The sequence below is a fragment of the Branchiostoma floridae genome, chromosome 2 (genome assembly GCF_000003815.2).
Source record: "Branchiostoma floridae strain S238N-H82 chromosome 2, Bfl_VNyyK, whole genome shotgun sequence".
Classification (NCBI taxonomy): domain Eukaryota; kingdom Metazoa; phylum Chordata; class Leptocardii; order Amphioxiformes; family Branchiostomatidae; genus Branchiostoma; species Branchiostoma floridae.
Window position 1 is genome coordinate 9,662,901 of NC_049980.1, and position 12,915 is coordinate 9,675,815.

General features: G+C 43.9%; 1 protein-coding gene across 5 annotated transcripts; it reads right to left on the reverse strand.

Moving 5' to 3' along the window:
* LOC118410087 lies at positions 1–11,205 on the reverse strand. Of its 5 annotated transcripts, XM_035811573.1 has the most exons (11): positions 11,093–11,205; positions 10,491–10,783; positions 8,533–8,716; positions 6,154–6,261; positions 3,370–3,533; positions 2,958–3,131; positions 2,427–2,490; positions 1,460–1,594; positions 844–1,018; positions 515–565; positions 1–233 (listed from the first exon to the last, which is right to left on the reverse strand). In XM_035811573.1, the coding sequence occupies exons 2-11, from the start codon at positions 10,632–10,634 to the stop codon at positions 5–7; spliced, it is 1,428 nt and encodes a 475-aa protein (XP_035667466.1). In that variant the 5' UTR covers positions 10,635–10,783; positions 11,093–11,205; the 3' UTR covers positions 1–4. The 5 variants fall into 5 exon arrangements, with proteins under 5 accessions (XP_035667466.1, XP_035667465.1, XP_035667468.1 ...); XM_035811572.1 differs by lacking the exon at positions 11,093–11,205 and having other exon boundaries at positions 10,491–11,047; XM_035811575.1 differs by lacking the exons at positions 10,491–10,783; positions 11,093–11,205 and adding an exon at positions 9,632–9,740.
* Between the last annotated feature and the right edge of the window lie 1,710 nt (positions 11,206–12,915).

The window sequence follows — 12,915 nt, forward strand, 5'->3', positions numbered from 1 at the left end:
GTTATTACACAGAACTAGACACCATGTGGTTTATCTTCTTCCTGACAGTGAGTCTCTCGGAGGTCCAGTCGGGCGCGATGATGAAGTGACTGCGGTGCGGCGGCCGGACGTGCTGGAAGAAGCTGACGTTACAGGTGTAGTCCAGCGACTTCTTCGGCTGGTTGCGGTACCACCGCGGTGGGTTAGGGGGCAGCCGTGCAATGGTCACGTTAGACTTGCCGCTCTGCACTTGGCTGTAAGAAATGGGAGAATCTATGAGGGAACGTCGCATGAGTTGTTCTGACTCCCTTTTCATAACTTTTTCTATTGGCTGCCCTGTCAACAAGGAAATAAAAAAACCTGCAAACAAGCAAAGAAATCCACAACCCAACGTCACGAAATCGTAATTTTGCCAGGAAAGGGGCCTTGAAAATCACATAAAATGCACCACAGAGGTCCCTTCTGCCAGCATGTGGTTAGCGTGGTCATCAGCACTACGGCTAACGTTAGTTACTGACGTCACCGCGCGACTTACCTGTCCTTCTTACCGCTGGAACTCTTGAAGATTTCTGACAGGTAAGCCTTTCTGTGTGCAGGGCAGAGCAGAGAGGCGTGAGAGAGCAGCAAGGTTGGGGATTTTGTGGCAAGCCTTCCGACTATTATTATTATTAAAGACTCCCATGTACTGTTACCCTCTTCGCTCCTCTAGTCCTCCAACAATGTTGTCGAGGCTATAGTTGAGAATTTTACCTTTTGGTGCATTTGGACTGTCTTCATCATGGAAAACACATACTTTGAGAGCAAAGCAATGAAATGATTATTTATCCTGACTAGCTCAGTTTGTCAAGTTCACAGGAAACTTACTCTTCCAAGTCTTCCATGTAGTCCTTCAGGATCTTTTCTTCGCGGGGGTTCCCGTCCACCCTACCGTCGATCCCGTTCAGCCGGTAGGCCGGGGGCGGTCCGTTGTTGGCGCCGGTGGGGGCCAGCTTGCGCCGTTGTCGCGCTGGTGCAGAACGGGTCGCTCTATTCTGTGACGCTGCAGATCAACAGAGAAACAAATGTTTTTACCAGTGTGATTCCCCACAAATAATTAGAATTGGCGATTAAAATAATTCGTTTATCTTACGTAACATTTAGATTGCGCTATAAATCGTTTGAAAAATGTGGTCCGGTCTGCTACGACATCGCATTAGGCTAATTTAACGTCACATTTCCAAACCGGGCCCCGGTCGGGCTGTTTGTGGAAACGAAAAATAGAAATGTATACGTAAGAATATGTACAAATAATGCCAACGGCCATTCTCTTTACGTCTTGTGTAGTTTGAGGTCTCTTATATCATACTTTTCGTTCCCGAAAGCTTCCTGCACGGGCCCCGGTTTGGAAATGTGACGTTAGCCTTACCACTGTAAAGGATCCGCCCCGGTGGCATCACCAAAAATGACAAGACATCAATTTTTTTTTTCCTTCCTTTCCTACCTGATTTTTCCAGACGTACGGGGGAACTCCCCCGTGTGGCCACATGTACCCGCATGGAGCTCGGCTGGGACCGCTCAGGCCCGGCAGACTTCCCGCCGTTCAGACTCTTCAACATGTCGTAAACTATCTGTTTCTCTGGAAGACGGCCGTAGACAAAACGGTGTCGTCATAAAAACAATCATCAAACACGGTGTGCCCAAAATGCTGAAGACTGTTAATACTTTCCAAATGTATTCCACCCCTTCCCTAAAATGCTTCTTTTTACTCACGAACAGAGATTGCATCGTGGGATTCTTAGCAATGTGGTATTGTACATGATAGGTTCTACATGTTGTACATGGTACTTGGAGAAAGAGTTTGATCGACTCGTCATCGCTTGATCGCTCTTCTGTCTTCTAGCAAGAAACAAGTTGTTGTTTTTTTCATCAAAAAAGTAAGTTAACCGCACACACACAACCCATTCATGAAATCGATCTGTGTCGAAAATTGCATTAAAACAAACCAATTCACTTCGCCTCCTGCCAAACCATTCACTATGGGGAGGACTTTGACTTAATAAAGTTTCTGACAAAGAGCCAATGTTCTTCAGAACTCTCTAGGCGACACCGGGCGTTTTAAGGTAATTACGTAGTACAGTGTGCTACAAGATTAGCGTTCCCCCTGTCAATTTAAATTTTGTTTGTCCCAAAGGCTGATATATTTAGTTTAAAATACCATCTATTCAGTGCGTTGTCCCGTACATATAGATAGAGAACTCATAACAAAAACGAGATCACTTTGCGCTAATATGAAAGGCCACAATTACAATTACAATTGTACACTGGGATGCAATCCGTAGCAACGCCACAGGACTTTGTTTGAAATCTTGACCATGGCCACTTCACCACTTGAAGGAATAAGAAAATTTGGGACCCGTCACCAGACGTGGTACTTTTTAGACACTTTCTGAGCTTTGTAATCTCCTTACCGTAGTCGTCAGCGTTCTGGGCCCAAGTCTTGAACTTGCCCACCTGTCCGTCCATAGCGCTCACCTGGAGGACGAGAACAAAACTACAGGCTTACGATCAAAGTCAAAATAAACATGCTTTAGTTTCTACGATCCCCAATATATGTACCCAATTGCCCCCGCTACTGTTCAAGTTACCATAATGTTAGGCCACAAGTACAGCAAATAGATAAATTTTCGCCTGATTTCAGGAAAAAAAGAATATTTTCTACTGGCGAAAAATTACCAAAATGGGCACATATGTTGTGTTGCAGCCTAATGATTGTACTTGTAGAGGTGACACTTGTGAGGACTGTACCCAGGATTGTAGTTGTAGAAGTGAAACTTGTTGGATAGTTGTAAAAGTGGCACCAATACGGTACCATTGGTAACTTTGTTAGTGATACCAATCTACCTCACTAGTGTCACTTTTACTACTTTCATGTTGGCTAGCGCTGTCATACCATGTTTTGTTCCTTAAATTCTCCGTGGACATCCCTGTTCATTACTTACCGGCCTGTTGTCAGGCGGCGGGATGGGCTGGTGTGACTGCGGGTAGGCGGTGTAGCCTGTCATGGCGTGGGGCGGGGTCTTCACAGTACGGTACGTCGTCCACTCCTGCTCGTCCTCTCTGAACTCGCCAGGGGGAGCTGTCTTCGGTCTGCTCGGGACCGAGTTCACGTGGTGCTTAGCAAGGGAACCACAAGTTCAAACGTTATTATACTAACAGATGAGGATGGTATATATAGTGTAACACATGTGTATGTGATATATGATTTTCTTCCTTTCGCAATGTGCCCATAACATCTATCATTTCACACGGCACCAAATATCGACCAATAAATGTATCATTTCTTCTCATAAACTTTGCAAAATATACCCTCTACCTACAAAAACGGTGTATCAGATCATGAAGTTGTGTTACCTGCGGCGCTGTGGGAGGGTGGAAGGGTGTCTTGGTGTTCCAGGTTGACCAGTGCGGCTGGTCCTCCGGTGCTGTGGGCGGCCCTTTGTTGACCACTACCCACTTCTCTCTCGGCTTGTACTGGGGGAGGCGAGCCTGGATACTTACTCGCGGTACCTCCGGGTCTGAAGAAAAAGAAAACAACAACAAAGGCGCCGATTTAAACGACGGTTCAACAAAATGGAAAGAAACTTCTGTATTACAAACGCACCGAATTCTGCATTTGTTGATTATATCGATTGGATTGCTACTGCTCGCGTCTTTTGGTATGGCAACGGAAAATACGCAGCCATAACAACACATCACTGCGTTCTCTATGCGAGGTGTGTCCCCATTCCAATATAGTAGCCCCTGAATTACAAAGTTTCTTTCAAAGCAGTAACATAACATACATTTCCAGCCAAATAGTGACACCCTACTTAACATCATGTACGGAGAGTGAATGAGAATTGCTTTCTATACAAGAACGATTTTCAGTCCGATTGATTATGTAAAATACAATCATAATGCTGGGAAATGCTGTCGAGACTGAATCCCAGAGGGATTGTCTGTTGTCTAAACATGATGACACCAAAAGATAAGAATCACATGTAATGTTACGTACCTAATAAATGCACCATACACACGCACTTGTAATACAAGACATCCGTTACCGAAGCTCTATAGAACCCCCCCCCCCCCCTCCATAATCGTCTTGTTGCTACCTTTCCACAATGTTACTGTCTACATGTACTTTTTCCTTTGTCCCTACTATCAATTCAACTCTCTCGATTGCTCTCTCGATTGGAAGAAATGCTTGCATCCAAACACAAATATTTACCAAAGACCAAATTTAATCCAACTCTTTTTAGCCTAGCAAAAGGCATTTAACACAGGTCATATCTTAAGCTCATACGAAAAGCAGTTCACTGCACTTGCCATTATTCTCTAAAGGAAGCAGAAACAATGTCCAAATCATTTGCCCCGGTATCGAGGTTAGATCTCCCAAAGGACCCTTTTGTAAAGGGACGTGTTTTCATTGTAATTCACGACGCAGAGGGAGAATGGGTAGGCGCTGAACAGGTTGTTTTAGTATATCCCGCTTCTTAGTTCCACCTGTACGCCGGCACAGTCTGTAAGATCCTGTGTTTACGCGGAAGATCCGCTTACACGTTGCTGTACAGACTATAGTATGCCGGCTTTTTGTGTATCAATGGCGTCTGTATAACCAAGGCACAGTCAGAACTCACGGACTCAAAAATTCAACCGGCTTCTATTTGACAAAAATTATATGCAAGCTCACAGCAAAAATAGTCAATGATGTTACAATCAGTGTTCTGGTGACAGAACAAAGTTCTGTTGGTTTTCCTGAGCGACATGTTGAACTGCCTTGCCTTGAATGTTAGTTACTAAACATGCCGCTGTTTATGTGTACACAACCGACCTGTTCTAGACCCGGTGGATTTGCGTAGATCATGTGTGCAAAACCAGCCCTTTTCCCGACCTTTCCGCTTCCAAACAATGTCACGGTGGGACTGAACACGAGAAATACACAGAAAGTCTGTGGGCACGTAGGAGTCTTCTTAAACGTCCTAGGATGGATACCTTTCGCCATGACATTGAAAGAGTGCAGATATTTGAGAGAATCAAGGTAAAAATGACTGCAGAGTTGCGAGAACAAATATGCCGCAAAAGTCTCTAAATACGAAGCCAATATGCAACGTAGAGTAACACACTTCGAATCCGACCTCATTTACCTGTAAAATCGTGTATAATCTTACAGAGCACGTGAAAGAATCACTGACCAAGTGTCTCAACCAAAAAAGAAGGTCACGCTAAGAAATTGTGTCAACACCAGACAACCTAAAACCTCACCTGTCACAAGAAAGCTGTGAATTCTGCACAGCTCTGGTTAGAGAGATTTTCCGCCAAGCGAGACCGGACTGCCACAAGGCCCTTTAGTCAGAACTCAGACCGTGACTGTCTGACTATTGTTAGTCCTACAGGGTGGCAACAGACACCGCCAGGTGATATAATACCACGGCAGGTAAGGGCAGAAAAGCGTCCTTGGCAACCGTGCCGGAGTGTCGTGTGACTTGTGACCCCTGGTCGGAGTGTGCGTAGAAGAGACTTCTCGTGCTAAAAGATACCCGAGTCCGGTATACTTTACAGTTCACGTGTGGAGTTCGCTGCACTTCGGTCTGACATACCTTGGTCTTTAGATACAATGGCGGGCGACATAAGTTGTAACTGGCGGAGACTATGGTCACCAACGTAATGTTACCGACCGTACTTTTAAAGTTCTGAAGGACGATGATTGGCATATGACATTTCTCGGTTCATGATCTAGATTTTCGTCTGGGGTACAATGTGGAAAATGCCAACCGATATCAACAGAGAAAACCCTTCTTGTACGAAGAAGTAACCTGGAACAAAATCTCTGAGGGGGAGCGCAGAAAGAGGAGTACCCATTACCAGACTCTGCCCACCACCACGAAAAGTATCTGCCAAACTCTATGATATTCTCCTCCCGCATTACAATAAATGCGCTTTGAAGAAAGACCTGTATTATTAAAATCAGTTGCAAGTCATTTCCTAACTATATGTCTATCGGCCAACATAGATTTGAGCCATAGACCATCCAGGGCCCTCTAGCGTCCTTAGCAGGCGCTGCGAAAATCAAAGCAGGCATTGAGGGAACGTAAATAATGACATGTTGGCTACATGTATGATCATGACAACAAAAGATATACTGTACTATCTTACCGGGAGGTTGGTGGTACTGCTGTTGCTGTGGGGGCTCCAGCGACTGCTTCAGGTATTGCATCGACGGCCTGACAAATTTCTTGACCACATGCTCACCCGTGTTCGGCACTGGGGGAACAAAACGGTGTACTTGTTTATCTTCATTTGTTAAGAATATTATAGAATTTGTATATTTTTAGGGCTGTGTGCACGCGTGTGTATTGGTGTGTGTGCACGATATGCTGGTAGGTGTTGTTAAATGAATAACTGGATAGACTGTGAGCCCCCTGAAAACCCTCCATTCTACTACAGCAGGACTTCAGGTTGCATGTGAAATCTCGGGTTATGACGTTTCATGACATGCTATTTTCAAGACTTTTCCAAGATACCTATCGGGGATCAGTGTGGCCTAACACAGTATCAGTAGCTGCTCATGCGTTGTAATGAAATGAAATGGGATTTATCTATCTACAATGCAACTATTTATTGGGACAGACCTACGGTTTCCAATGGCCAATCTAGCCTCTCTCAAGAATGCTCTACTATCTGATGGAGACCAAAGGTTTGGTTAGTTTTGCGTCCAATAATGTGGCCGATTAGTGACCTCGTTTGTAGCGAACAAATATTTAAAGTCACAGATAAGGTACTTTGTGTGGTAACGGTAATATGTGAAAAAACAGTTAGTGAAAAAAAAACATTACCAATGATTGTAAGGTCGTACATGTGTAGTACGTTCTTCTGTTCTATATGTCGGTAAAACTCAAAGACACACCAGCTATTTCTACTATTTTTCCAGCGTCCTGTGGAGCCTGGTAGAGGCTAACATACATGTACTTAACATGTCGCACCAAAAATACTCTTACTTTCTCCTCCATGTTTACGATCAGTAAGAATGTTTTGTCTAGTTTTGGTCTTGAAGCCAGTTTTTAAGTCAACCACAATGAACCAACTGACGAAACTTTGACGTCACTATCCACACCTTGAACTACAAAACACCCAACCAAACATGTCACCAGTATGCTCAACCCACACAGAGACCACGTGGCAGGTAACCATGGCGACCAGGGACGCCACCTGTGTGTGCCATCGTCAGGCCATTGATCGTTATTGTTGTAATCAACATTTCTTCTATTCGTCCCTTATCAAAACACAATCTTGATGTGCCAGGTTACCGTTAGGCAGACAAGTATGTGTCATTACATAGCTTAATAATCACTACAGATAAGTTAGTAATAGATTTTCAGGGTCGTAGTTAGGTGGCTATTGGACCAAAATACCTTTATTCGGCGTATATTGTAGCGAAATGCAATTGCAGCAAGTTTTTCACCGTTTGCTTTGACCTACACTAGCTATATAGGTACAGTCATGCAGGAAAAGCCAACTCTAAAACAGCCAGTATACGGTTTCTCGTAGTTGTGTTTGTCCAATGTGTAGAAGTGTAACACGTATGTTTAGGGTCTTACTCCCAATGTTTTCCCACAAATCCGCCTGTGTTGACAAGGCTTTTCTACTCACCTAGCAAGAATGTGGGCGAGCCTTTGTACTGGTCTCAACTAACCAACATTACACCACATGAACCACCGCAGCCTCAAACGTTCCTTATCAAACCATTCGAAATGATTTCTTTTGTCAAGGCGGCATTGAGATCTATAAATTGTTTGATATGTGCCCTATGCCATTAGTACCTTGATAACAATACAGGTTAGGAACCTTAACTGGTTTTAAGTAAGGTAGCAGGGAAAGTGATATCTTTGTCCTTTTGTAACAAGATACGGGGGAAAACATGGCTTTGAAGGAAGGTCGGAAGCCCTCTGTGTTCGGTAGCGCGGTTGTTTTCCTTGGCGCACGCTCATACACCGTTGCTACCGTCCCCATGTGATGGTTGCTATGGCTAACCACAGACGAGTAACAGTGATATCTTCTCATTAGCTTTCACATAACCTTCCTACTTTTACTTTCAAGGTCAATTCGTAACTTTGCTTTTTCTCTCTCCAAAGATGTAGCGTAATTGGATTGGAATATCGCCGTACCTTCCGAAATGGATTAGTAACCAAGAACGCTAGTGGTTCCCGCATGTTGACTCTACTACAATGTGTAGCGCCATGTCCAACAATGGCAGAACACAATACATCTCAGTAAAACGAGGGTTCAAGGGGCTTTTTTTTGCCACAATGGTGGGGCCACCCTGCCTACTCTTAGGGCAAACCAACCGTAAAATCATCTGAAAAAAGGCTACAAGTCGACTCAAATTTCCGACCTTACTTTGTCTAGTTCAAGCATGCTTCACTCTGTCGCCTAACTTGTGAGCTCTATGTAATAATACACATCATAGTTTCATACGAACGTGCTATATTCACCCTGAGATATTTTGTTAGGCGGTTGCTAAGGAAGAGTACTCACGTCTTTGCTGGATCTCCTTGGGTTGAACAGAGAAGAAGTCGGTGTTGGTCATGTCTTGCGGGTTGTCCGGTCGTGATTCGACGGACGCCCGGCGCATGTAGTCCCGCACGGCCTTGCGTACCCTCTCCTGGAGTAGCGCCGTCCCCGTGGCGAACCGGGCCGAGTTCGGCGTGTCCAGAAATCCCTTAAAACCAGGAGGAGCATGGATGCTTACAAACTCAATACCACCACGTTTCGGCATGGTTATTCTAGTCTAACCTCCTAATAACTCTCTAAACTAGGAAGTAACGCCCGACGTCGGTACGCTCAGAGGCCAACACCATCTACATAGAACACCGCCACACGAAAACATTGTCGTACGTAGCGACAACAGCTTTGTAAAGCAAGAAAACTGCTCCTGTTGTGATGTTTCGCCCCGTATGTTCAGAAAGTTGTTGCCTAAACTTTTCTGTGGTAAAAGGAAAGCTAGACAAGAACAACAGGAGCTGAATGGGCTTAGCGACACTCAACACCGGCTGGGTTCCAAGGTCGCGAACAGAAACAGTGGTTAAAGATAGCCCGTAAGGTCATGGCGTTACGTATGACACTGATAGAGCACTTCTCAATGACCAGTGACCCAAGCCTAATCGTCTACAATGATATCTTGATTTACAACAGCAATGGCACTGCGTGGTTCTGTGAAGAATTCATTCGGCAAAATCTTTTGGAGGAAGAGAAGTCTACAACAATATCCTGATTTACAACGGCAATGGCGTTACGTGGTTCTGTGAAGAATACTGTCGGCAAAATCTTTTGGAGAAGTCTACAACAATATCCTGATTTACAACGGCAATGGCATTGCATGGTTCTGTGAAGAATATACTGTCGGCAAAATCTTTTGGAGGAAAAGAACATTACTGGCAAAGTCTTTCGGAGGAAGTGTCCTCACAAATGTATGCCTGCTATTTGGGTTAATAGCCTTTTTGGAGAATTTTATTGTTACATTAGTTGTCCATTAGTCGAGTGGCGGTTGTTATGAAATGGTTACCGGCGTGGACCTTACTTCACGGTGGATTGCAAGTATTTTGGAATCACAACTATTTAGAATTTTGTAACTTACCATAGATATGTCATCATCCAGGGTTACCGTCGACCGACTCATGACGATTGGCTTGAAGAAAATCCCCAATACGATATCTTTTTTACCACTACAAAAGCACTATTATCAGTACAATGTCCTACCGTCACAGCGGTATTACAGTTCTAAAGTGACTTTCTTCCGTTCTCACTTCACGAGTGTCTGACAAGTGTCTATTAGATCCTTCCGATGACACAATGAAACTACCTCATCTTCTGATAACATCCATTACACGCAAAAGTAGACCTATTGAGCGGGATGAAAACAAGCTGAGAACCACCAACAACGTGACAATACCGTAACGGTTGTTGTTGCCCTAACGCTATTACCCTCATCGTATCAAGTAAGCCCTCAAACCAATTAGCCTACTAAAGATGGGTATAAGGACCGCCGGGTAAGTTATTGGGTGACAGTGGCCCATGTTTTGGTAACAGAATAAAGCTATAAACGAGATGTGTAGGAAGCAATTATCTCCCTATAAAATATCACGTACCGGATGTCGTATTGTTTGACCAAGGAGGTCCTTAGATTGACGGAGTTATGTACTGTTACAAATTCAAGAGCAAGCTATTGGTCATAAAGTTTTTTTTTTACTGCCTGGTCGACAACGAAGGTATTTGTACTCTCGAAACCCAACTAAAGTGCATCACTTGTAAAACTTGTCATTCAAACATATCTAGATTTGGCGGTGCGGTACACGGCATGACTGTAAACACGTGTAAAACCATTTCCCGTGGCGTTTTCGTTTAAGCTCTTAGCAACCTGCTGCTGAACCGGAATATTGCTAACTATACAGGTGCGGCCACACGTTAAAGAGTGCTGTAGGACCATGAAATCTTACCGTGCGAGGATGGGGATTATTCCGCCGCCCAGGAGAAAATGGTCTCGCCTTAATCTGTTTGAAGGGTCGCGGCTTCTTGTAGTCATCGCTATAGCTGGTCTTGGGTGTCCTGAGGTGGGCAGGGATTTGCGTCTCAGGCGGCATGTTGGTGTCGCCTTACCGGGGCAGTTCCGGGGGACGTACCGTAACCCTACACGGACTCTCGTACTCGGATATGACACCGTAGAAAGTGTGCCGCCGCGGCGCTGGAGTACCACACTTCAGGCCGGCGCAGCACTGTACCGTCTGTCTGTCTGTATGGCGGCACACCGTGGCCCAATTCAATCACACAAACACACAAAGTCCCTAGGGCAACGCTTAGGACTCAATCAATCGGTCGTCATTTACCAACCATTGAGGACTCTACAGGAATTCTCTCCTATTGGCCGCGACATTAGTTACACAAACAGGTTTAACACGCTCGGAATGGCCAATGAAAACTTTCGCCAATCGCCGACGAACAAGAGTGACAGAAGTAACTTTTCACGACATGCACCCATGCGTCATATCTTCTGTCCCTTAATTGAAAGATGTCATTTTAAGTCTATGCTCAGCCAACATACCTGCAGTCCTTCTGAAACACTTTGACAGCCCCTCCGGCCGGGATTAATTCAGTCGATCACAACCAGCAAATAAGGGCGGGTAGACCAAACAAATGGAGCAAATACATGATTTGGAAAAGGTCGCCCGGGGCCGTTGCCATAAACGCTATCGTGGTTACTATGGTGTTCACGTCACTGGGCTTGCGGCGATGAGAAAACGCCCCGTGGAGTTAAAGATTGACCACTTTTGTTTTGTAATTGTAAAGAATTTTAGTCCGTGGCAGCCTACCTGCCCGCCAGGTCACTCTGAAAGGCTCTCGAACAAATCTATCTTAGATCGCCGTCATTTTTATCATACCGATAAAGTCATACATACCTGTAACGAGAAGCAAACTGTTCACAAGTATCGAGACAGAACACACGTTCTAGCCATATAAACTTGAATGCCTCACTTGAACAAAAACACCTTCTATACTACTGATAATTCTATTTGCAGGCTGAGATATACAAAAATCTGCTGCATTGAAACAGAACTTCTGTTACAAGTCGTACCAATACCTCAGTAAGTGTGTAAACGTAAACTTCTTGTTCGCTCAGCACGTTCGTACAACATGAGAATTTACGACGTCTGTATTGTAGTATTGGGCTTGGCCTATATTTTCTACAGTACAATGACATCCCAAAGGCTGTCATAAAGAAGGCTGTGCTGTGTTTATACATAAGGGAAGTTACTATGGTTAGAAACATAGCGCAGTAGTACTCGGTACAAATAGTTGAAGTATAGACACGTCTTACAAATTCATAAGACACAATTCTACTAAAGAATAGTATACAACACCAGCTTCATTCTTGCTTCTTTTAATTGTTAATTTTTCAACTGTACAAAAACACAAAACATATTCAACTTTGGCAGTGCAGCATATACCCGATTCATTACTGATTTAAACAACCACTACTACGTGCATTCTACCCATTCTATGATTATTTCACTGCTTTACACAGACCAAGGTTTTTGCATTCAAAATTCAATTCCATGAAATTTACTCATAGTTTTGTTAACACCTTGCACCATACATTTTCCTTGACAAATACAAGAGTTATCCTAGCCTGGTATCCATTCTCTTTAACTTCAGTTCACTCTGACAGTTACTTCCATAGGAAACATTGGCGCAAACTGCAGCTATGAGAGACTGGACCCAGTAATAAGAAAGCCTGACGTTACTTGATGAAAGAATGTCATCTCAAGTCTAAAATGACAGGAACATTTGTAACATTAATTTCTAGTTTGTGCAGTCTGGCAAAATTGCACAAAAGTTCACCATTGCTTCCAAGCAACAAACAGAGATTTGGAACCCTAACCAATAGCAAGGGTGGTTTTAAACTTGTACCATATATGTCCCATCCGGGGCTGAGTACTAGTATTCTATAAACTAGACATTTGCTATGTGTTATACTAAGTTTGCCCCAATGCTCTATCACATTTACAAACACATACATGATGATCTGTAGTCCACATAGTATGGAAAAGGCAGCCATGAGACATACAATTAAAAGCAACTACATGAAAGGTATGTGAACGTTGGGCCTTAGCAATGTCCTGTACAAATACAGCTTGCTGAAGTGCATATACCTTGGGCCATTTATATCAAGCCTATACTCCCAACTTATGTCTTGCATATCTCGCATACTTACTCTACATAGTTGGTACTACTTTTTATAACCTCGCTAGCATTGCTTACATCCATGTACTCTAAAATCTTTCCTCTCCCAACCCTCAAACACACAGGTAACAGTCTGTAACAGTTCTTGTTGTGAAATCGAATACTGCATTACTATATTCATTT